Genomic DNA, 23,020 nt, shown 5'->3' on the forward strand with positions numbered 1-23,020 from the left:
GTATGCGGTTTGCTTGCATAAAATGACTCCGCGGATTTTGCAACAGAGTTAAGTGAGTGCAAGATGTGTTAACATGTCTGACCTCAACAATGAAGACCCCCTGTATGCGGTTTGCTTGCATAAAATGACTCCGTGGATTTTGCAACAACACGCCAACACACACAGGTATGCAATGGCTCTTCAAAATGACGTAAAACATGATGTGCAATAATCGGACACTTCAAATAGCCCAGGCTACTTTGGACTGTCTTTAGACTTTTGTGGTGTATTCCACTAAATAACACACAGTAGACAGTTAGCACTCTTGCTGCACGTTCGCTCTTTACTCGGCTCAAGCAGGAACTGAATACAGATATCCCAGCATTCACTAGCTAGGCTGGTCTACGGCACAACCAAGTTACCAAAATACCAAAACTCAAAAGTTTAATACATCACATCACCCCCCTTTTTAAATGAAGCTACTCTTCTGCTACACTGGATACTTAACTCATATAAATCCGTGCCTTTTTACTCAGATACTTAACTCATATAAATCCGTGCCTTATTACTCAGATACTTAACTCATATAAATCAGTGCCTTATTACTCAGATACTTAACTCATATAAATCCGTGCCTTATTACTCAAACCAGTAAGTGTAACAGATACCCATATCCTAACAAACATTTGTTTTTTTTTTGAAACCAGTGTGATAATTTTTTTTGTTTTTAAATACATTGTGCTAGAACAGTGTTAATCAAAAACAGTCCATTCGACCCATAGTCCAATGTTGAACCTATTTTGCAAAAAGAAGTGAACTGCATTTTTAAGGGTCATAGCGCTCAGGCGGTTTCTTCTCTCTGGCTGAACGACGTAGACTTTGAGATGCTGTTGGCAACTCGTCACTGTCCATGTGCACAGGATCAGCATCCGCTGACATGTTGTCCTGGATCACACCGGGTAGGGCTGATGTGTCAGTGGTTTGCACAGTCAGTATTCAGATCCAGTTCATCGGCTGTGACACGAGATCTCAACTTATCCCCATGTCTCATGTATGTGATGTCTGTGTCTGTCCCTTGAACTCTGTAGGACACTGGTCCTGTTTGCTCCACTATTACTCCAGGAATCCATTTCTCTCTTCCCCCCGCTGTATTTTGCAAATACACAGGGTCATCCTGAGAAAAAGATCTGTTCACCGCTCGCTGGTCATGGTAGAACTTTTGCATGTACTGTTTCTTGCGAACAGTGACCGTTGTGTCAGGATGGATCAGATCCAGGCGAGTGCGCATATGCTGTTCAAAAACAAGTTTGCAGGCGACTGGCCTGTAGTGCAATTTGGAGTACAGCGGTACTGCATCAGGAATATGGAGATCTTGTCCTCTAAATCCATTGTGGTCTGTCCAAGCTTTTTCATTCCACTTTTAAATGTCTGCATATACCTTTCGGCGAGACCCATACCTGTCAACACTCCCGTTTTTCCCGGGTTTCTCCCGTATTTCAAAGGTCATCTCCCAGCACCCTCCCGTTTTGTTATTTCTCCCGGAAAACTCCCGTAATTTGCATGGCCATCAAACTTCATTTTAAAATCATTGATCCATTCAGGTTGCCAGATTGTGTATGAAATACACCCTACACACGATCACTTAGTTTCAATTTCAATTCCATTTTGTCATAGGCTAAAACCTGGCAACCCAAAACCCAAATAAGGAAGCGGGTGCCGACTGCGCAGCCTGAGTCTCGTCGTAAGCAAGCGGGCTAGTTGAATGGCCTACTCCAGAACTAGCTGTTGTGAAATTGTTGGGAATTTAATTGATTAACACATCAAATAAACTGTTATTGAGTGTTGTTGATACACTGAACTTGTGCCCTCGGAACCAAATCTGACAGCTTTGGAGTTTTGGAAGTAGGCTGCAGGCAGGCAGCTGGTGGATACATAACTGGCATGCGTAAGGTAATGGTAAGGTAAAAGCAACGACCGAAATGAAATGCAGTGTTGAAACACGTGTATGAAACGTATTAAATATGCAAACACAGATCCGGTATAAACACTGACCATCTCCCCCCCCCCGAAAAAAAATCTCCCTTTTTGGAAAGCTAAATGTTGACAGGTATGGCGAGACCATTACTGGCAGGGTGACCAGGGGCGCTGGTTGAGTGCAGAATTCCATTCTGCCGCATGAAGTTTTTAAATTCTTCAGACGTACATGTAAACTGCGTTCCATTGTCCGTGACAACGTGCTCAGGAAGACCGTATGCTGCAAACAGTCTCCTTAGTCTTGTGATGGTGGCTTGTGAGGTGACGTTGGGCATTTTGAACACCTCCAGCCACTTGGAGTATGCATCCACAACTATCATGAAAGTGTGACCTAGGATTGGACCGGCAAAGTCTATATGTAGTCTTTTCCAGCTCCAACTCCCATGGATGCAATGGCACCTATCGAGGCATCCGCTGTTCCATCTGGCAAGACTCACAGGCTTTGCAGACCTGTTCCACATCCACATCAATCTTAGGCCACCACAGAAACTCCCATGGATGCAATGGCACCTGTCGAGGCATCCGCTGTTCCATCTGGCAAGACTCACAGGCTTTGCAGACCTGTTCCACATCCACATCAATCTTAGGCCACCACACATACTTCTGTGCGAGGGCTTTCATTTTTACAACACCCTGGTGAGCAGAATGCAACTCTTTTAAAACTATTTTTCTCTGTTTCTCAGGTAACACTACCCTGGTGCCCCAAAGGTCACATCCACGCTCAACAGACAGTTCACATCTGCGTGTTTGGAAGGCTCTCAGGCTTTTATCCACGTCATTAGGCCATCCATTCATGATGAACTTCAGAACCTTGGATAGCACGCTGTCTGTACGTGTCACGCGTGCTACTTGGTCAGCATTCAATGGTGCCTGCTCTAGATGTTCTGTTAGCAGTGCGTGAATGCTCGCTGATATGGCTGTTGTCCCTGCATCGCTTGTTTCCGGCAAGGGAACTCTCAAAAGTCCATCTGCATTGCTGTGTTTTTCCGATGCACAGTACTCAATGGTATAATCTTAAGCAGACAGTATAATTGCCCATCTTTGAATTCGAGCTGCAGCCATAGTGGGTAGACTTTTGTGCTCTCCAAAAAGAGTCAGCAGGGGCTTATGATCAGTCACTACAGTAGTTTGAATTTCCTTCCCCATAAATACTGGTGAAACTTTTTAACACCAAATATCAATGACAGTCCCTCTTTCTCAATCTGAGAATAATTTTTCTCAGCAGGGGTCAGCGTCCGTGACGTATAAGCAATGGGCCTCTTTTCTCCTGATGGCATTTCATGTTGAATGACAGCCCCTATGCCATAGGCTGATGAATCGCAAGCCAGTGTGAGAGGTAAATCTGGATCGTAGTCACTCGTTAACAACTCTTAGGCCTTTTGCTCGGGTCTCTTCCACTCCCATTCCACCTGATCTTTTAACAGCCTTTAGAGTGAAGCTAGCACAGTGCTTTGATATGGCATGAATCGCCCATAGTAATTCACTAGCCCCAAAAACGCTCTCAGCTCTTTCACCGATGAGGGCGCTGGTGCACAGAGCTGGACAGTAACGGAGTACATTTACTTGAGTACAGTACTTGAGTACAATTTTGAGGGATCTGTACTTTACTCGAGTATCATTTTTGGGGAGTACTCATGACTTTACTCAAGTACATTTGAGAGTCAAATATTGTACTCTTTACTCCACTACATTTCTATCCATAACCGTGAGTACCCGTTACTTCTTCTAAAAAAAAAAGCCAAAATTTTTTTTTTGTGCCAAAGTCAACTCCATGGTCAGATTTAGATAAGAGACCAAACCATGGACGAAACAATGGATGAAGACGCAGCAGGTTACTGGATGCCGGGAATGTGCCAACCCGTGGCCCCACCTCGCCAGACTATTTCAATTTGCTGAACAAGTTAATGATAGTTTTCGCTTCAAGTGTTTCAATTACAAAATAGTATTTTGTATTTGAAATACATATTTTAAATACATGTATCAGAAATACTGCCCATCCCAGGCAACATGGTAAAAAGATGGAAATGACTTGATTTTACTTTCAATTCATTTTACATTCTCCAAGGTATTAACATTTTTCATAACTCCATGTAGGACGTTTCTGTACATAAATATAAGCACTGTGGCAGTAGTAATGCAATATTTAGAAAATGTACTCTTGTACTCTTGATACTCAAGTACTTTTAAAAACAAGTACTTCAGTACTTTTACTTAAGTAGACATCTGACTGTTGTACTTTTACTTGTACTTGAGTAACATTTAGCCAGGGGTATCTGTACTTTTACTCAAGTAATGAAGCTGTGTACTCTGTCCGCTCCTGCTGGTGCATCCTTGATTGCCTTTACCTTGTCTGGAGATGGATGAATGCCTTGGCTGTTCAACACATGGCCTAGATATTCGATCTGTTCTTTTCCAAACTCACATTTGGATTTCTTGACTCTCAAACCACTTTCCTGGAGTCTCTGTAGCACCTTCTGTAGCTTCTGCAAATGTTCATGCTCAGTTTTTCCTGTAATTAGCAAATCATCCAAATAAACAACTACATCCAGATCTTTCATGAGGTTCTCCATAATGCGTTGAAAAATGGAGGGGGCGGAGCTAACCCCAAAGGCTAGCCTATTATACATGAATAGACCTCGATGTGTGTTGATGGTCAGTAGCTTCTTCGACTCATCCTCCAGAAGGACCTGCTGATACGCTGAGGCCAGGTCAATCTTTGAGAATATCGTACCTCCACTCAGTGTGGCCATCAGCTCCTCAATCCGAGGCAGGGGGTAGGTCTCTGTAGTGGCCGCTTTATTGACCGTTAATTTGTAATCTCCACTTCATTGCAAATGGTAATGGACGGCTCTTGCAAAACTTTGGGTTGACTTCTGGGTTAACGGGAATTTTGGCTGTGATGCGGTGCCCAATTCGTCCTTAAACACCTCTGCGTGTAACTTCAGCACTTCCTCTATTGATTTTGGTTTATGCATCTCACTTTTATTTCTTTCCAATCCAATATTAGCTTTTGCAGCCAGTTTCTGCCGCACAATGCCGGGCCAGCACCTTTCACTACAATCAAAGGTAGCTGTTCTCTTTGCTGCTTGTAGCTAACTTTGGCTTCAAACTGCCCTAGCACAGGCATTACTTCTCCCGTGTAAGTCCTTAGATTAACACTAGCAACATCTAGTGGCTGTTCTGGGAACTTCGTCAGAAATACTTTTTCGGAAATGATACTCACGGCAGCCCCAGTGTCAATTTCCATTTCCATGTTTTTGCCATCCACTATGAAATTCGTTTTGAATGCTTGTTTGCAGTCTTCACTGGCTAGTGTAAACATTGGCAATTCATTCTCTTCTGCCTCCACATATTTTGTGTTCCTTTCATAATGTAACCTGCGTTGTGTTGAACCTGCGCGATTCAGCCCTGCACACGCCCGGACTCGAATCCGCGAACAGCAGCACCTCGGATTGGGAGGCGAGCGCGCTAACAATTGAGCCAATAGCCCAGGCTACTGGCTAGCATGCCAGCAGCACTCTTGAGGCGTCGGGAAGTGAGGTTTACCAACGTTCCACAAGCACAGCTAAGCTAGCTGGCATCCGTTACACTCACCCCCCTAAACCTCACTCCCGATCCGGGTCACGGCACCAATGTAACTTGCGTTGTGTTGAACCTGCGCGATTCAGCCCTGCACATGCCCGGACTCGAACCCGCGAACAGCAGCACCTCGGATCGGGAGGCGAGGGCGCTAACAATTGAGCCAATAGCCCAGGCTACTGGCTCGCATGCCAGCAGCACTCTTGAGGCGTCGGGGAGTGAGGTTTACCAACGTTCCATACCTCTGGACTGTGATTTTTACCGTTAGCACCGGTAGCACTTCCTCCCTGTTGAGTTGAAGGAACGCACCTCAACCTTGTGCACTGCCTCCGCGCGCAAATCTTCTTTCCGGAGTTGCTGTGCGTGCCTCTCAGCTGTCTCCATGTTCAAAGCAATCTCGAACGCTCGGGCAAAAGTCAGGTTCGCTTCCGACAGCAATCGTCGCTGGCATGCCTCATTTCGTATACCACTCACAAAACGATCCCACAGTGCCTCATCTAACGTTGCTCCGAACTGACAATGAACTGCACACTGCTTTAGCTCAGCTGCATAGATGGTCACGCTTTCTTCAGCCTTTTGGTTGCAATGGTTAAAAAAATCTTTCTGCAATAAGAAACGGCTTAGGTTCGAAATGAGCCGTCAATGCGTCAATAATGTCTTTATAGGTTTTATCCTTTGGCTTAAGTGGTTGAACTAAATTCCTTAATAGTTTAAAAGTCGTTGCTCCCATACAGACTTGCTTGTCTGCTTTGATGTCGTTAGCCACGAAGAACTGTTCCAAACGTTCCACATACTGTACGCAGACCACGACTCCATCTTCGGGACGAATTCCCCTATGGTCCCTATTAACGCCGTATTGTCTAACTTTTAGACGTTTTATCCTCGTCGCCAATTTTTCTGTGGTGTATTCCACTAAATAACACACAGTAGACAGTCAGCACTCTTGCTGCACGTTCGCTCTTTACTCGGCTCAAGCAGGAACTGAATACAGATATCCCAGCATTCACTAGCTAGGCTGGCACAACCAAGTTACCAAAATACCAAAACTCAAAAGTTTAATACATCACAACTTTGAATAAGCAAACGACAATTACAACTGCAAGGTCCTAAATTGAAACGAACAATAATGGTCCCGAATTAAAGAATGTCTCAGAATGCCACACATGCAAAGCATAACCAGCGAAAAGCAACGAGTGGCAGAGTGTGATGTCACTTATAGGCCACCAGACTGTTTTTGAGTCACACCGTTGCACATTTCATATGATGATGCATCATTCCACAAAATAGTTTGTTTTCTCTATCATCCCTTCTCATATCATGTTTTTCCCTCACATCCTATTTTAAAGCAGGCCTACCTGCAGGCATGTAATTGGGCTACAGGAATAGCATGTTTGAACGGGGACTGCACTTGTAGTAATAAAAGCTTCAAGTTTTGTTACTTTGGTCAAAGCATGTGTCTTTAGTGTTCAAGCAATGGGCAAAAACTAAAAATGACATAATCAGGCCGTATAGAATGTAACATGTTTATTAGCCTATCTTAAACATGCTTATAGTGTCAATATTAAAGATCTGTTATTTCCATATTTTGAATTAGGCCAGCCAGTCTCTATGCTGTTTTCATGGACAGAAAAAATCTGCTTCGTTCGTTGTTTTAAATACTGTTTTGTTGCTTCTACCCACGTCACTCCAGTAGTTTCACTTGCGCAGATGAGCACACACATTGAATGGAGCTCACGCATACTGTACCCCCAAATGTTATGCCTCTTTATTTGATAACACTAAATTAAGAAACATCTGGAAAATGTTTAGTTTCTTTTTCTTTTGGGCAAAGGACTGCATATTCTTGCTTTAGTATAGGCCTACATTTTAGGCTTATTCTCAAATTCAGATTGTGTTAGGGGAACGGGATTATTAGCCAATTTCAATCTGACAATTTGACCGGAGAGATTTGATTTTATCGGACATTTAATTTTTTTTTACCGGACAACAGAAACCCTGCCACACACACACAAACACGCACACACACATAAAAACACACACATACACACATGCACACACTAATTTACATACACAAAAGTTGCAAGAGTAGGGTATGGAGTTAGAGATGGAGACAAATTGACGAGTGTGATTTGTTTTTGCATAGAGAAAGTGCAGGACAGTTTTCTTTTAATAGTGCTTCTGTGCTGACATCTGACATACCTTTCACAACTTGAACACAGGTAAATGTGGTCTGGTAAAAAAAACTAAAAGGAACTAAGGAAGAAGAAGACCTGTTCATTTCATAAAATTCTCATCAGAGACGGAGATGTCGATGGCTGTTCTCACTCTAGTCTCAGGTAACATTTTCTCATTTCTCTTAATCTGAATGTGTAAAATGAAGTAAAGAAAATAATTCCTCCGGTACTAAGGAGTGCTTTTATGAGTTTTCTCCTGAATTCCACTATGCAGTATCCTGGGTGAACCCAGATGAACCTGTTAGCCATTTGCTCTGCAGGTCCGGTGAAATGGATCCCATTGACGCTCGTTTCTGAACTACTGAACTATTTTACTACTTTCAGGGGCATAACCAGCCGTGAAATTAAATTTAAAGAGGTGCATTAAACTATGATTATTACACGGCTCTTCAGAGTGCTGCAGAATGCTCCATTCACTTGAATTGGCCTTCTCAACGCCGCTGTCAAGGAAAATGGGCTTTGTGCTTCTAATTTACGTCTTTAATATTACTGCCCAAGGACTGGAACTTCATTCAAAAGTAAAAGTAGACGGTTGATCAGCTGTGTTCTAAAGAATGTTTGATTCAAGTTCAGCGAATCAACTGTGCTGTTGCGAACTATTTGTTTCTCAACAAAAGCCACGACAAAACGGTAACAAATAGGCTATAGGATATTGCCTAGGCTATGTAGGCTAAAGAGTCACATCGTGGGGAGTTTATTGTTTCGTTTTGGCAAGCAACCGTGTAATAAGCGGGATAATATATAGAACGCCGGTCATTATTGGGAAAACTAGATGTACCGCAGAGCGGTACAAAATATGACCGCCGCCCAGTCCAGCACATTTTTTCCACAAAAAGAAATCACGCTGAAAGGCCTATATGATTCTAACTGTCTCACTAAATTGCATTATCCACACTCAATTCTCACTGGTATCTGCTAGACAACAAGTACCAAAACATGATTAGTTCATAGATTTCACTAGAGCACGACCGATAAAGGATTTTGAAGGCTGATACCGATACAAATATTTGTTGATTTAAAAACCCGATATTCCGATATATCGGCCGATATATATTTATTTTTTTCAGAAACGCGAAACAAAACATTAACAGATTTCCCTAACATTAGTTATTTGTAGTTATTTATGAGTATTGACTAAAATAATATGATAATGCATTTTAAAAACAAACTTGTTTATTTTTAAATAATATTGTCACAGTGGAACATCGAAATATATTAAAGTTCTGATAAATAAAATGTATAAAAATAGAAACTTAAGATATTAAACTTAGTCTTTTGAACAAAAACACAATAACAACAACAACCAAATCAAAGTTACCAGTATTAAAAGACTTGGTAAGCTTCATAAATATAACTTTGAACTAAGACTTAATTACAAAAAATAATGATGACATTATTACTATCATCATCATTTGTATTATCATTAAACAAGATAAAGGTCACTCCTAAATGTTTGCGTGTGTAATAATTAGTCCCTATTGCCTTATAAGCTACCTTATAATTACAATGTCAGCTTGCTTATCCCTTTACCTGCACTTTTAAAATTATTTCCATCAAGCTACAGTACATCAAACCATTTTCATTCATCAGTTGCTGCCTGCCTTCTAAAACCTACTATTTAGTGATCTAAATCCATTATGTAACTTGTTAATGCTGCGGCTGAACGACAGTCTGAAACGCACACTTGGCGTCATTGGATTTCACACACGTTTAAAAGAAAAGCTAACTTTTATGCACAAGCTACGTTTGATACTTTTTCTCTATGTCTAAATGTTCACTCCTCGCACGTCTAACTTACATTTTACAATGCAGGGACTGTAACTACAGATATACAAGTTATAAATACAGTAATCATTACTTTATTAGGCAGAATAAGTTCGTTGTGGTTTCCAAGCTCATTAATGTTAATGTTAGCGGTCTTCCACTGATATTCATGGCATTAGCTAGCTTTGTGGTTAGCTAGTCTATGATGAGCCATAATTTAGCAATGGATAACGTCATACTGCAAATTGTAAAACATACGCTTTCAAAATAACAGGCCGGGGAGAGATGATACGTCTCACTGCTATAACTGTCACGCTATTAAAGAAATACAGTCATATTCAGTCACATTGTCAAAAGTTAAAAGGACAGACAGTCAACTACACTGTAACAACGTAACTTAATTACTAGCTAATTCCGCTTCACTCGGCTTATTTAACAGCAGCAAAACTGGACATTGTTTTCACGAATTTTGTCATGCTTACTTGAGTTAAGAGAACTGATGGGGATGTTCTTTTCAATTGTTATACCAAATCACCATGAACACACTTAACGGATGATCTCACTCGCGGATAACTGGTTCTCTCTGCCCGACTCTGGCTGGATCAGCAGGTTGCAGGATGTGTGGCGCGTTATAAACGAGTGTTGCCAGCAGGAACGGTGTAGAGTGCCCTCTGGTGGACAAACTATACAACGCCAACACTCATGACATGGTTAAAGGGTGTTTCGTCCGTTTTTATTTTATTTTTAAAATAGTCATTTATCGGCCATTATAAATGCCGATACCGATAGTTTGGAAAATGCCTAATATCAGCCGATAATATCGGCTCGCCGATAAATCGGTCGGGCTCTAGATTTCACATGTAAAATTCATTTTATACAACCCCACCTCCATCTTGCCTGTTCATAATTCTGAGAAATTCTTGATTGTTTGTGTTATGTTTATGTTATGTGTGTGGGTGTGTGTGTGTGTGAGTGTGTGTGTGTGTGCGTGCTTGTGTGTGTGCCTGCGTATGTGTCTGTGCATGGAAGCGTACATATGTCTACTGTGTGAGTATGTGTCATACGTATGATTACTGTGTGTGTGTGTGTGTGTGTATCTGTTTGTGCACATGTGCGCACATGAAATGGGTTAACATGACCCCTGGAGGCAAATATACGGAAAAAAAATGGTCATCCTAGGCCCTACAGTTCTCAAGATATTCACAGAGAACTGTGTCTGGCCTACCCTCCTTTCGGGGGGTCCAGTCCAGCGGGGGGGCTACAGATCAAAACGAAAAATGACGGTTCCATGCTATCCATGTGGGGGTACATGCCCACCAAGTTTTGTGTACCCCGGTCTTTCAGTGTCCCGGGAATCCTTGTTGGTGTACGTCACTAAATGTACACATAAATTGTTTTATTGTAAGGCCCCCCATGAATGAAAGTACACAAAACTTGGCATGCATTCGGAGGGTGTCATAATGATCCTACACTTTCAATTTCGTGCAGTTTTGACCATGTCAGCCAGAGATATTGTGATGAAAACACCTAATTTTTTGCTTTTTAATTTTTTAACTAGGTGGCGCTATACATGAAATAAGTGGTAATGGGATGGGTTGACATGGCCCCTTGAGATCAACATACAAAAAAAAGGTGGACCTCCTAGGCCCTACGGTTCTCGAGATATTCACAGAAAACTGTCTCCGGCCACCTACAGGCCAGTTGGTGTATAGTAACATAAATTAATTTATTGTGTGGCCCCCCATGAACGGAATTCCACGAAACTTGGCGTGCATTCAGAGGGTGTCATAATGATCCTACACTTCCAATTTCGTGCAGTTCTGACTAAGTTAGGTCACAGATACCTGCGATTACAACACCTCATTTTTACTTTTTTGTGTTTAACTAGGTGGCACTATACATGAAATGAGTGGTTATGGAATGGGTTGACATGGCCCCTTGAGATCAACATACAAAAAATAAATGGTCCTCCTAAACCTTACGGTTCTCGAGATATTCACAGAAAACTGTGTCTGCCCTACCCTCCTTTCGGGGGGTGCAGTCCAGCGGGGGGGCTACAGATCAAAACGAAAAACAATGGTTCCATGCTATCCATATGGGGTTACATGCCCACCAAGTTTCGTCTACCCCGGTCTTTCAGTGTCCCGGGAATCATTGACGGAAATTTGGACATGCGAAAAAGAAAAAAAAAAAAAAAAAAAAAAAATCTGACTAAACCTATATGACCGCCGCTTCGCTGCGCGGCGGTCATAATAAGTCCCTTCAGGGCGGAACAAGACCCCTCCACTGCGTGTCGGGGATACATTATCCCTTGCTTATTATGACCGCCGCGCAGTGCAGCGGCAGTCATATAGATTTAGTCAAGAGTTTTTTTTTTTCTAATTTTTCTCCGTCTGACTGCACCCCCGAAAGGAGGGTAGGGCGGACACAGTTTTCTGGGAATATCTTGAGAACCGTAGAGCCTAGGAGGACCACTGTTTGTTTTTGTATGTTGGTCTCAAGGGGCCATGTCAACCCATCCCATAACCACTCATTTGATGTATAGTGCCACGTAGTTAAAAAGTTTTGTGGAATTCCGTTCATGGGGGGCCATACAATAAATTAATTAATGTGTACATTTAGTGACACCAACTGACCTGTAGATGGCCAGACAGTTTTCTGTGAATATCTCAAGAACCGTAGGGCCTAGGATGACCAATATTTTTTTGTATGTTGGCCTACAAGGGCCATGTAAACCCATCCCATATCCACTCATTTGATGTATAGCGCCACCTAGTTAAAAATGAACACACACATACAAACAGGTACACACACACAGAGTAGACATGCAGCCATACGTACACACGCCGTCACATGCACACACACAGGCATGCACTCACAGACTCACACGCACACACAGGCACGCACGCACACTCACACGCACACACAGGCCTGCTTACAAGCACACTCAAGCCACCACATAAACACTCACACACACACATGCACAAACACGCACACACACATAAAAACATACATATGCAGGCAAGCAGGCACATTCATACACACACATAAACACACACACACACCCCATTAACCCCACACACCCACTCACAAGTCGAACACACACACACGCACAGACACATAAAACACACACACATGCAGGCAAGCAGACACAAGCACACACACATGGACACCCCATAACCCCCCCCCCCACACACACACATACACAAAAGCAAACGCACGCATACACACACTAATTTACATACACTAAAGTGGCAAGAGGATGGAGTAGGAGATGGAGACAAATTAACATATGTGATTTATTTTTGTGGAGAGAATGTGCAGGACTGGGCGGCATTCATATTTTGTACCGCTCTGTGGTACATCTAGTTAAAAATATTTCAGGAGAAAATACACGTCCATGCCTATTGAACACTGTCACCATCAGCGCAGCCGTTGGTTGTGCTGAATGCACGCGACTGTGATTGGATCTTGGGGGTTTTTAGTGATTCGGAAATGGGTGTCAATGGGATGCTTTCCTGACTGACCTGCAGAGCAAATTCTAACACACAGGCACATCTGGGTTCATGCAGGCTAACTATACAGGCCACAAGAAATCAAATAAAAAATGGCTATTATCACATATATAGGATGAGATACATTTATAACATTTCTCTGGTTTTCAACTTTTCAACAAAAACAATTTTGAACAGGGTTTTTATTGTGGTTCAAAATCCCTGTGCACAGCCCTTCCTCCTCCAGGTGCTGATGGTGTCATACAATAGCACTTGCAGTCATACAATTTCAACATAATAAAAACCCAGTCTGAAAAAAGTGTTCTATTCTTAGAGAGCACATACAGTATATGGAAAAGAATTGTGTTTCCCTTTTAGTTTTACATGCTTTTAACATGCTTTCAATACAATTATCTGCTGTGCATTTGTGTTCTCAAATGTCAAATCAAATATTTGTTTGTTCTCAAATTTACAAGGAAAATAGACTGTACCCACAATTTAAAAATGAAAGCAAAACCAAGAATGGGTTGTTCAAACCCGTAGTTGTACAGTTTTCAGTAAGGTAAGCCAGGGACATCACTCTCTCTCTCTCTCCTACCCCCATCAAGACACTTCTACACAATTTTACAAAAGTATTTTAATTTACAAAAGTAAAATTGTAAGCGTTGTTGAAAAGCTGAAAAGTTGAAATAGGAAGCTGGATCTGTGGGTGGGCTGTGTAACAACAATCAGTCTACACTGCACAAACTAAGACTTCTGCATAAGACACCAGTCATTACAGTTTTTTCTGAATGCTTAAACACAACCATGATTCTTATAGCACAGTTTCTAAAACTATTAATACTTATAGAGGGAGAGCAGCTTCACAGAAGAGAACTTCTGACGGCAAATTTGAGGAAAAGTTGGTAAACCACCCTTCTTACCTAATTTGAGGGTGCTGATTCTGAATAATTTGTTTACCAAGCTCAATTCTGAGTTCTAAGCCACATAATCAGCATTTTAACATAAAATAGCGATTTCCTTTGCTTATTTTTCCCTAAATTGGGTTGATTTCAAAAGTAATCACTAAAACCATAATAAAAGTGTTCTCTAAATACACTTAATACATGTTTGAGCATTAAAGAAACCATACTATAAGTTTATTAATGTATTTAATGGGAACATGATTACAGTTAACATGTAATAAACTCGGAAATTCTAATCAAAACACAACCATATTTTTATTGCTAACATAGTGAGTCACTCATGTGGTGTTTAATGCATTTAATCACAATAGCACAGATAACCTTCAACTCATAATATATCCTACAGTACATATGAACTTAGATAGCGGGAATAAGCCTAATGCAGAACTGCATCTACCGTCAGCAACAACCGACAAGTAAAAAAGATTTTACTTCTAGTAACACTGGATTTTGGTATGTGTGCTTGCCTCCATACTAGAGCTTGATAATGAGCTCTTCTAATTTACCATTGAGCAGCATCACTTATTGGTGGTAGAGCCTCCGATCCTCGACATCTAGAAAACAGAGTGGCTCTGGCATAGTGTTGTCACGATACCAAAATTATGACTTCGATACAATACCTGCCATAAATATCTTGATACTCGATACTGAAACGATATCCAAATCCTAAAATATCTGGAAAAGAAAGGACGCAGGTCTCCTCTAAGTGTATTGAGTCATATGTGTTGAATTTGGTGCACTTTTGGTCAATTCTGGGTTTTAAACTTCTAAACTTCCTACATAATTATTATTTTTGTAGTCAGTAAAATAGTAGTTTGTGTGTGATTAAGTCCTTTATTGTTTGTTATAGCTCATTTATATTGTGTGGTGTTTTGGCAATAAATTACTTTTAAATAGCCAAAGTAGGCTAGATCAAGGTCAGTGTTCAAATTACTGCATGCAAGTCACTTAATGCTATGCAGAAGAGCCAATCTTTAGGCCATCTGATGTAGGCTACCCTAGGCCTTCCTGTGTTTATGGGATTTCTTTGACAGTTGCAAAGGGAAAAAAGTGAAGATAGTCTTCTTTGCTCCCAGTGTAATTTAATAAGTATGTTTCAACCACTCAGGTCTTAATCAGATAGGCCTACACCATTATCTGTTGCAATATCTGTGTGCATTCCTACATTAGGTCTATTTCTTTGATAGTTAACATAATTTGCTACCGCATAACAAATACCAAATAACAATACATAAGTTTCTTACAAACTTTGCTGCATACTTCTTAAATGTGCTGCAGTCAGATGGGTGTCCTAATGACATAACTAGATCTTGAGCATCTATTACCAGTGTTGAATGAGCAGTTTTTGCAGTGATCACTACTGGACATTCCACATTGCTAGACAGCACTTGAGTGAGGATAGACTTATTTCCACTTCACAAATAACCATCGCTATCTGCAATAGCTACAGTACATTAATCAGTTCATAGCTAAGGATTTGTCCTAGGTCCACTTCCCTTTCAGCATCATATGCAGTAATGATGCACTGGAGAATGTTTCTTTTTGTTGCACTATAAAGATATCTTGTCTAAATTGTTTTGGTGTTTCCAGCTAAAACAGCTATTCCCCAACAGATTAACATCCAGCTTGACCCAACTTCACTAACCCCAACTAGAACTTGGGCGTTGTAATTGATGACCTCTGAGCATGTAGCTTCTATTGCAAAATCATGTCAGTGTATGCTTTACAACATTAGGAAGATCAGACCTTATCTAACACAAGATTCCACACAACTTCTTGTTTAAACCATGGTCATCTCCAAGCTGGGCTATTGTAATTCACTATTAGTTGGCTTACCTGCTTGTGTAATAAGATCATTACAGCTGATTCAGAATGCTGGAGCACGCCTGGTCTTCAATCAGCCAAAGATGACGCATATAACTCCTCTCCTAGTTACTCTCCATTGGCTCCCTATAGTAGCCAGAATTCAATTTAAATCTCTCACTTTGGCCTATAGGACACTGACTGGATCTGCTCCTAGTTATTTTAGTTCAATAATCAAGGCATACATCCCCAACCGCCCACTGCGGTCTTCTGATGAGCGTCTGTTATGTCGACCAGTCATAAACACTACTGTAGGTCTAATTCAAGACTCTTTTCCTCAGTGGTTCCATGTTGGTGGAATGAGTTGCCCAGTGGTCTCCGTTGTAACAATCAACCTTTTACCTTTGGATGTGTTAACTAAAACGCACAAGGGGTTCTTTTGAAAGATTAAGCAGTTAACAATAAACACGGTCAGTTTGTTATGAGATGCCTGAAACAATGTACAAATCAGAGTGCCTCCGACACTTAATCAAAACTATAGCATAGACCACGGTATCTTCAGATTACCAGCAGTAAAGGAAAACACGCACCAAACAATAAACCAGAATCGCGCACAGTATAGCGCTTTATATTTTCATACATTAAATGACCCACACAACCCCAAATTAATTCAATGTCCTTTGTTTCAGTCCCGAAAATAAACCTAAAAATCCAAACTAAGCGAAAGATATCATGTCCTTTGCCAGGACGCCCGCAAGAGTCTGTATGTATAATCCCAACAAGGAAACGAGAAGGCCGCTGCCTGCGAATTGTCCCGCGACGTGCAAACAAAAAAGGTAATCCACAAAAAAGGGAAAAAATGCGATGATCGGATTTCAGTTATCCCACGCAAAATAGAAAAAGGAGAAAACAATCGGCCTCACCAACTCCGGTGAATAAATCCAGCCAGCCGACTGCAAAGGCTTCCTTGACGTGTCCTCTTCTTGGTAACGCGCTGGTCTCCCAGACAGTACAAGCGGCGTTTAATTTATATAAAGTCCGTTTCCTCCGTAGGGATACTTTCTCTCTATTTACCCCTTACAAGAAACAGTTTTACAACACTTTCAGCTGCAGCACTGAGTACTGGCGCCACACATTCAAAAATCTCACACACGCTTGCTACTCTCTTCAGAACGCCCCCATAATTTAGCGCGCTCCCCTATATAAGTTTGGGTGCACGGTGATAGGCGTATCGGCCGGCAGTGTCCCCATACAAATCACCCATATCCATACCATCATACACAGTGGAAATAAAGCATGGTAAATACATATAAATAAGTACATATTCATATCATACTGATATTATATGAGACCTACTGACATATATGTAATAAATAATACTAATTTTAAGTAATGGCACCTAAACTAATGTGGCAGTGTCACACCGTTCATGTGGTAGTTTTGGGTTGTTTAAGAGGGGTCTAAAGACATCCCTGTTCAACATGCACTTAGTTCTTTAAGTGCTTCTTATGCGTGATGGTTTGTATAATATTGTTTTATTTCCATTAGGCTGTTGATTAATTTGACATTATTGTTTATTATTGATATTCTCCTTAATATAGTCTCACCGTGTCATTGTTTTTTATATTATTGATTGAATGGACATTATTGTTTATTATTGCTTTTTCCCTCATTTTCATTGCTCATTTTATTAGGCTATTGATTGAATTGACATTGTTGTTTATTATTGCTATCCTCCTTATTATAGTTTGACCAACATTCTAATCTGTTCCCTGTTATATTTTAAATATTATGTTGTTTTTGTATTTGTGTGTCGCTTTGGACAAAGGCGTCTGCAAAATCCCATAACCATAACCATAACCATACATTTTTTGCAAATAATGCAATCTCTTCAGCTCTCCTCAAACATGCACACTCTTCCATTTTTCTGCATGGCTGGAATGATAGGAAAGAGCACCAGTGAGATGTTTTAACAGTCGCCTTTACAGTAAAATAAAATACAGTGTAAATCCTCTGTAAAGACTGACAACTGTTCATAATAGTTAGTGACAAAGTACTTTCTACAGAAAAATGAGCAGTCACCTACTATTCTATCAATTTATTATCAAGGAATCTATTTTGTTTCTAAACGTCATACTGAATTTTAGCTATTATTTCAATTAATATTTTAGTTGTAGCTTATTTTCATTTGCTTCTTGAGGGTCATTGGGGTAATTCCTGTCCTGTCCTACAACATATCTGATACATAAAGAGTATATAAATGCCTTATTTTTTGCAATTCCTATGATATCTGATGGCAAAACCAAAAAGTATGTGAATTATGCTAATTATTAGCAAGCTTAAAACTCAAAATTGAGCTTTGTAAACAAAATATTTGAATTCAGCACCCTCAAATTGTGTGAAATAGCCCCTTTACCGACTTTTCCTCAAATTTGCCAACAGGACTTTTTCTGAACGTTTGTTAGTTATCTGCTCTCCCTCTATTATAGCAAAACCACTCACTGAGTTCGCAAGACTAAAAGCACAAACACTGCTTTGCACTCAGTTTGCAATTTTGTAACACACACTTTGCACAACTGTAGGCACAATTCACTGCACAGCACTCTTTTTACGGAACTGTAAACACAACTCATGCTTTACACTCAATTTCCAAATGATCAACACACTCCTAGCAAATCTATACACATGTATGGCTATTATTTTCACTATTTTGCCAACTCTCTGGCACACTTTCTCATGTGAAAACTGTTTTAGATAATTAGTTCACTTTGCAATCAGCCTAAGAACTAAAAATAAGCCACAGGTAATGTACAATGGGTACAATAGAGGGAGCAGGAAGAGTGAGAAGAGTAAGAATTAGAGGAGGCTGAAGAATAGGACGTGGAGGTGAAGAAGTAGGAGGAAGAAGAGGCAGAGGTGAAAAAGTGAGAGGGAGAGGATGACAAGGACAAGGAGGTGAAGTTAGAAGAAGAGGACGAGGAGGTGAAGTTAGAGGAGGAGGACAAGGAGGTGAAGTTAGAGGAGGAGGACAAGGAGGTGAAGTTAGAGGAGGAGGACAAGGAGGTGAAGTTAGAGGAAGAGGACAAGGAGGAGCAAGAGGAGGACGAGGAGGGGGAAGAGGAATAACCTGACTCCGCCAGATGGATTTGCTCCGCATATCCATCTGGGAACTTTTCATTGAAGAACTTTTGGGAAGGGGCGGACATACTGGTTAGCTGATTGGATAAACCATCTGTCTATCACCACCTTTGTTGGTTATCGACGGGCCAAATCAACCAATTAGATGAACAAAGTATTCTTCTAATGCCGTTTAACATACAATTAAGTTAGGTAACGTGACAAACGTTAAGATGTTTTAACTTACCATTTATGAACCTAATCAACGACAATTCCCATCAAGTTTTCACGGTAGGCCCTACACTTCTGAAGATAGTATATTCCTCCATTATGAACTGGAATCAGCCGTGGAGGATGTCTGTGTCGTTCATTCCTCCCAGCTGCATGGCTGAGACTCATAGCTTCACAGTTTACCCAGGAATACTTTCTAATTTGAATAAAACTTGCGCGATAGCTATTCTCATCTCTGTGGATGCCGTCATGTTGTTCGTTGCGTCACACCTCAACCCGCCTCAAAGCCAACGCTGATTGGACGTTCGTTTGGTGAACTGCTCCAAATTTTCTTTAATGGAAAGTATCCAGACTGATCTACGAGTGAAACCCTGAAGCTCGCGAGATCAGGATGGTCTCACGAGGCTAGAAGAGGAAGGGTAAGAAGAGAAAGAAATAGCCCTTTTACAGGCAAAAAAACAGTCTACATGTGGGGATATTGTCATGTCAGGCCTGGATACGGCATTCCAGAATATATTTTCCCCGGTGCCTCGGACTAGGACATTGCATGTGATGTAGACGAAATTTTGAGAGAGACGACCCGATGTAGACTGATTTGTTTTGTCTCAGTGAAATTGCTATTTTGTGTTTTGGCTTGGAAAAATACACTTGTGTTTGTTTTGATGTGTGTAAATAAACACCAATACTTGAAGTTTGGATCCCTGTATGTTTACAGAACTATGACAAAAGCATGACCTCAAACTGACATAGTCTACCTTGTGCACAGAGAAAGCAAAAGCCAGATGTGTTTTTTATTCATACCATCAGGGTGTATTTGGCACATTGTGTGCTTACTATTGTGATGGCTTGTGTTTACTGTTTGATACGAAAACACCATTTTTACGAAGGTGTGAAGAGTTAAGCAAGGTGTGTTGGCTTTTGCAAGAGAACTACGATGTTTTGCTGATTGGGTGAAAGGTTTTCCTATTTGTGTGTAGAGTTTTGCAAAAAAAGTCATAGTTACACAAAATGTGCTTAAGCAATCAGAAAAAACTGTAATCAGAACATGCTGCATAGCACAATAAGAATGTATTATGAATTATTGTACAGTGTATATTGAATATTCTTATTGTTCAACAAATATCACGTTTGATTTTACCTACATGACATTTACATTTACATAACACCTCTTGGGTTTGTTTTATCTCTTCAGTAGTTCTGTGTGTCAGGATCACCTCAGCATCTGGTAAGCGAAATAATTCTTCTAAGTTCATTAATTCAATCCGTCTCAGCATTGTATAAGCCTATAGGCTACTGTATTGAAATAGAATTGTGAACATCTCACATCTAAACCTCTTGCACAGTAGATTTCCATTAAGATATCATCATGATGATATAATGGCATTTCACAGTCATGCATTGGCTATGAGGGTTGTGTCTGTTGTATTTTTTTGTAGCCCAGATCAGGCTGGTGAATGGGAACGGTCGGTGCTCAGGTCGAGTGGAGGTGTATCTCTCTAACCAGTGGGGAACTGTGTGTGATGATGACTGGGACATGAGTGATGCTGAGGTGGTGTGCAGACAGCATGGTTGTGGCACTGCTGTTTGTGCCCCTGGGTTAGCCTTCTATGGTGCAGGGACTGGAGAGATTTTGATGGATGATGTCAGATGCTCTGGTACTGAAAAGTCTCTGACCAGGTGCTCCTACAATAGCAACCATAACTGTGGCCATGGTGAGGATGCAGGGGTGGTGTGTTCCATGGAAGGTGAGTGCATTTGTATAATGGCATCAAAGTAAACTTGCTGAAAACTCAAGCAAAGTGAATCTTTGTGAATGTGACTCTTCTCCATTTCCAGGTCCCTCCATCTCTCTCATCTCCTCATACTCAGCAGTCTCAGCTGGAAAAACTGTTAAGATCAAATGTTCTAGGAGTGCAAACCAATGCAATGGTAACTTACTTCTGTACAGAAATGGAGTTAGCGTGAATTCAGCGGCTCTTAGTTCCTCCCAGAGCAGTGCTACGTTTACTCTGTCTAATGTGGACTCCTCTAACCAGGGCAGTTACACATGTGCCTACTCCTCCTCCTCTACTCGTAGCCAGTCCATTAGCATCACTGTAGGTGAGTAAAGAGGTGTCAGCTAACCAGGCACACAATGATGGAAATAATTAGGTAAATGGACTAATCATATCAAGCTGGGAACAAGTTAAGCATAGTTATCAAAATGACCCTTATGTCCCCTCTGTATGTAACACAATAAAAAGCTGCCATGATATCATGTGTTTTATTATGTTTTTTTCAGTATTGTTTGTCTTGTTGCACACTACTCTATGTATTTCTTTTCTAGTTGTACTACAGATGCCAAGTCTTTCACTGGAAACCAGCAAAAAGGTTTCTTGGGGTGAGTCTGTCCAGATGAGGTGCTCCATCTCCACACAGCACCTGGGTGGTACATTCACCCTACAGCAGCTCTCTGGGTCATTTAAAGGGACAAAGATCTCCACTGGAACCTCTGCCCTTTTCACCATTCCTCAAGTGGACTTTATCCATGAAGGAGCATACTACTGCCAGTATCAAACAAGGGTTTCCAGTCATGAATTCACATCCCCCCAAAGTGCTACTGTCAGCCTTTCTGTAATAGGTAATGTGATCATATGTCATATATGGACATATTTTTGTGTTTTTGTTAAAAACATTAACATCTTGCATTTATGTTATGAATATTATGAATTCACATTCATTGCAAACAAATAAAATAAAAAAACATAAATGTATAACTACATTTCCCACTGGGTTATATTTGTTTCTTGCATCTCACCCTAATTCCTTTTCCAGTTGTACTAGAGCAGCCAATTATTTCACTGGGAACCAGTAAAGAGGTTTCTTGGGGTCAGTCTGCCCAGATGAGGTGCTCCATCTCCACACAGTACCTGGATGGTACATTCACCCTACAGCAGCTCTCTGGGTCATTTACAGAGACAAAGATCTCCATTGGAACCTCTGCCCTCTTCACCATTCCTCAAGTGGACTTTATCCATGAAGGAGCCTACTACTGCCAGTATCAAACAAGGGTTTCCAGTCATGAATTCACATCCCCCCAAAGTGCTACTGTCAGCCTTTCTGTAATAGGTAATGTGATCATATGTCATATATGGACATATTTTTGTGTTTTTGTTAAAAACATTAACATCTTGCATTTATGTTATGAATATTATGAATTCACATTCATTGCAAACAAATAAAATAAAAAACATAAATGTATAACTAAATTTCCCACTGGGTTATATTTGTTTCTTGCATCTCACCCTAATTCCTTTTCCAGTTGTACTAGAGCAGCCAATTATTTCACTGGGAACCAGTAAAGAGGTTTCTTGGGGTCAGTCTGCCCAGATGAGGTGCTCCATCTCCACACAGTACCTGGATGGTACATTCACCCTACAGCAGCTCTCTGGGTCATTTACAGAGACAAAAATCTCCATTGGAACCTCTGCCCTCTTCACCATTCCTCAAGTGGACTTTATCCATGAAGGAGCCTACTACTGCCAGTATCAAACAAGGGTTTCCACACGTGAATTCACATCCCCCCAAAGTGCTACTGTCAGCCTTTCTGTAATAGGTAATGTGATCATATGTCATATGCAAATATTTCTGTGTTTTGTTAAGTAATGTTGTAAATGTTTATGGATTTAGACATAAGGAGTTAGGATATTAGCAGTTAGGATATTGTTTTATATGAAAACTTCCATCTTATAATATGTGAAATGTTTCACTTTTTAAATGCAAACCCAGATCTGCAATGTATAACACAGTTCAATAATTACAATACATTTGTGGTTATTAA

The 23,020-nt window shown here is 40.8% G+C and overlaps 2 protein-coding genes across 2 annotated transcripts in view; both read left to right on the forward strand.

Moving 5' to 3' along the window:
• Window positions 1–23,020, forward strand: part of LOC143121398 (uncharacterized) — a 37,329-nt gene that overhangs the window by 12,267 nt on the left and 2,042 nt on the right. The window lies entirely within an intron of this gene.
• Window positions 7,835–22,510, forward strand: LOC143122237 (uncharacterized). The gene is made up of 7 exons (XM_076283096.1): window positions 7,835–7,928; window positions 20,393–20,425; window positions 20,637–20,945; window positions 21,037–21,300; window positions 21,527–21,820; window positions 22,015–22,250; window positions 22,502–22,510. The coding sequence occupies exons 1-7, from the start codon at window positions 7,898–7,900 to the stop codon at window positions 22,508–22,510; spliced, it is 1,176 nt and encodes a 391-aa protein (XP_076139211.1). The 5' UTR covers window positions 7,835–7,897.

This window comes from Alosa pseudoharengus, unplaced genomic scaffold, assembly GCF_046254945.1.
Source record: "Alosa pseudoharengus isolate Yale_2024_CS ecotype anadromous, Long Island Sound unplaced genomic scaffold, YU_APseudo_1.1 YU_APseudo_1.1_scf_13, whole genome shotgun sequence".
Lineage (NCBI taxonomy): Eukaryota > Metazoa > Chordata > Actinopteri > Clupeiformes > Clupeidae > Alosa > Alosa pseudoharengus.

What these genes read in the sequence shown, in the direction of transcription:
- LOC143122237 (XM_076283096.1), top strand. Translation starts at nt 7,898, where the DNA reads ATGTCGATGGCTGTTCTCACTCTAGTCTCAG. An exon ending in CAGGATCACCTCAGCATCTG is followed by an intron (nt 20,426 to 20,636) that starts GTAAGCGAAATA and finishes ATTTTTTTGTAG; the next exon opens with CCCAGATCAGGCTGGTGAAT. An exon ending in GGTGGTGTGTTCCATGGAAG is followed by an intron (nt 20,946 to 21,036) that starts GTGAGTGCATTT and finishes CTCCATTTCCAG; the next exon opens with GTCCCTCCATCTCTCTCATC.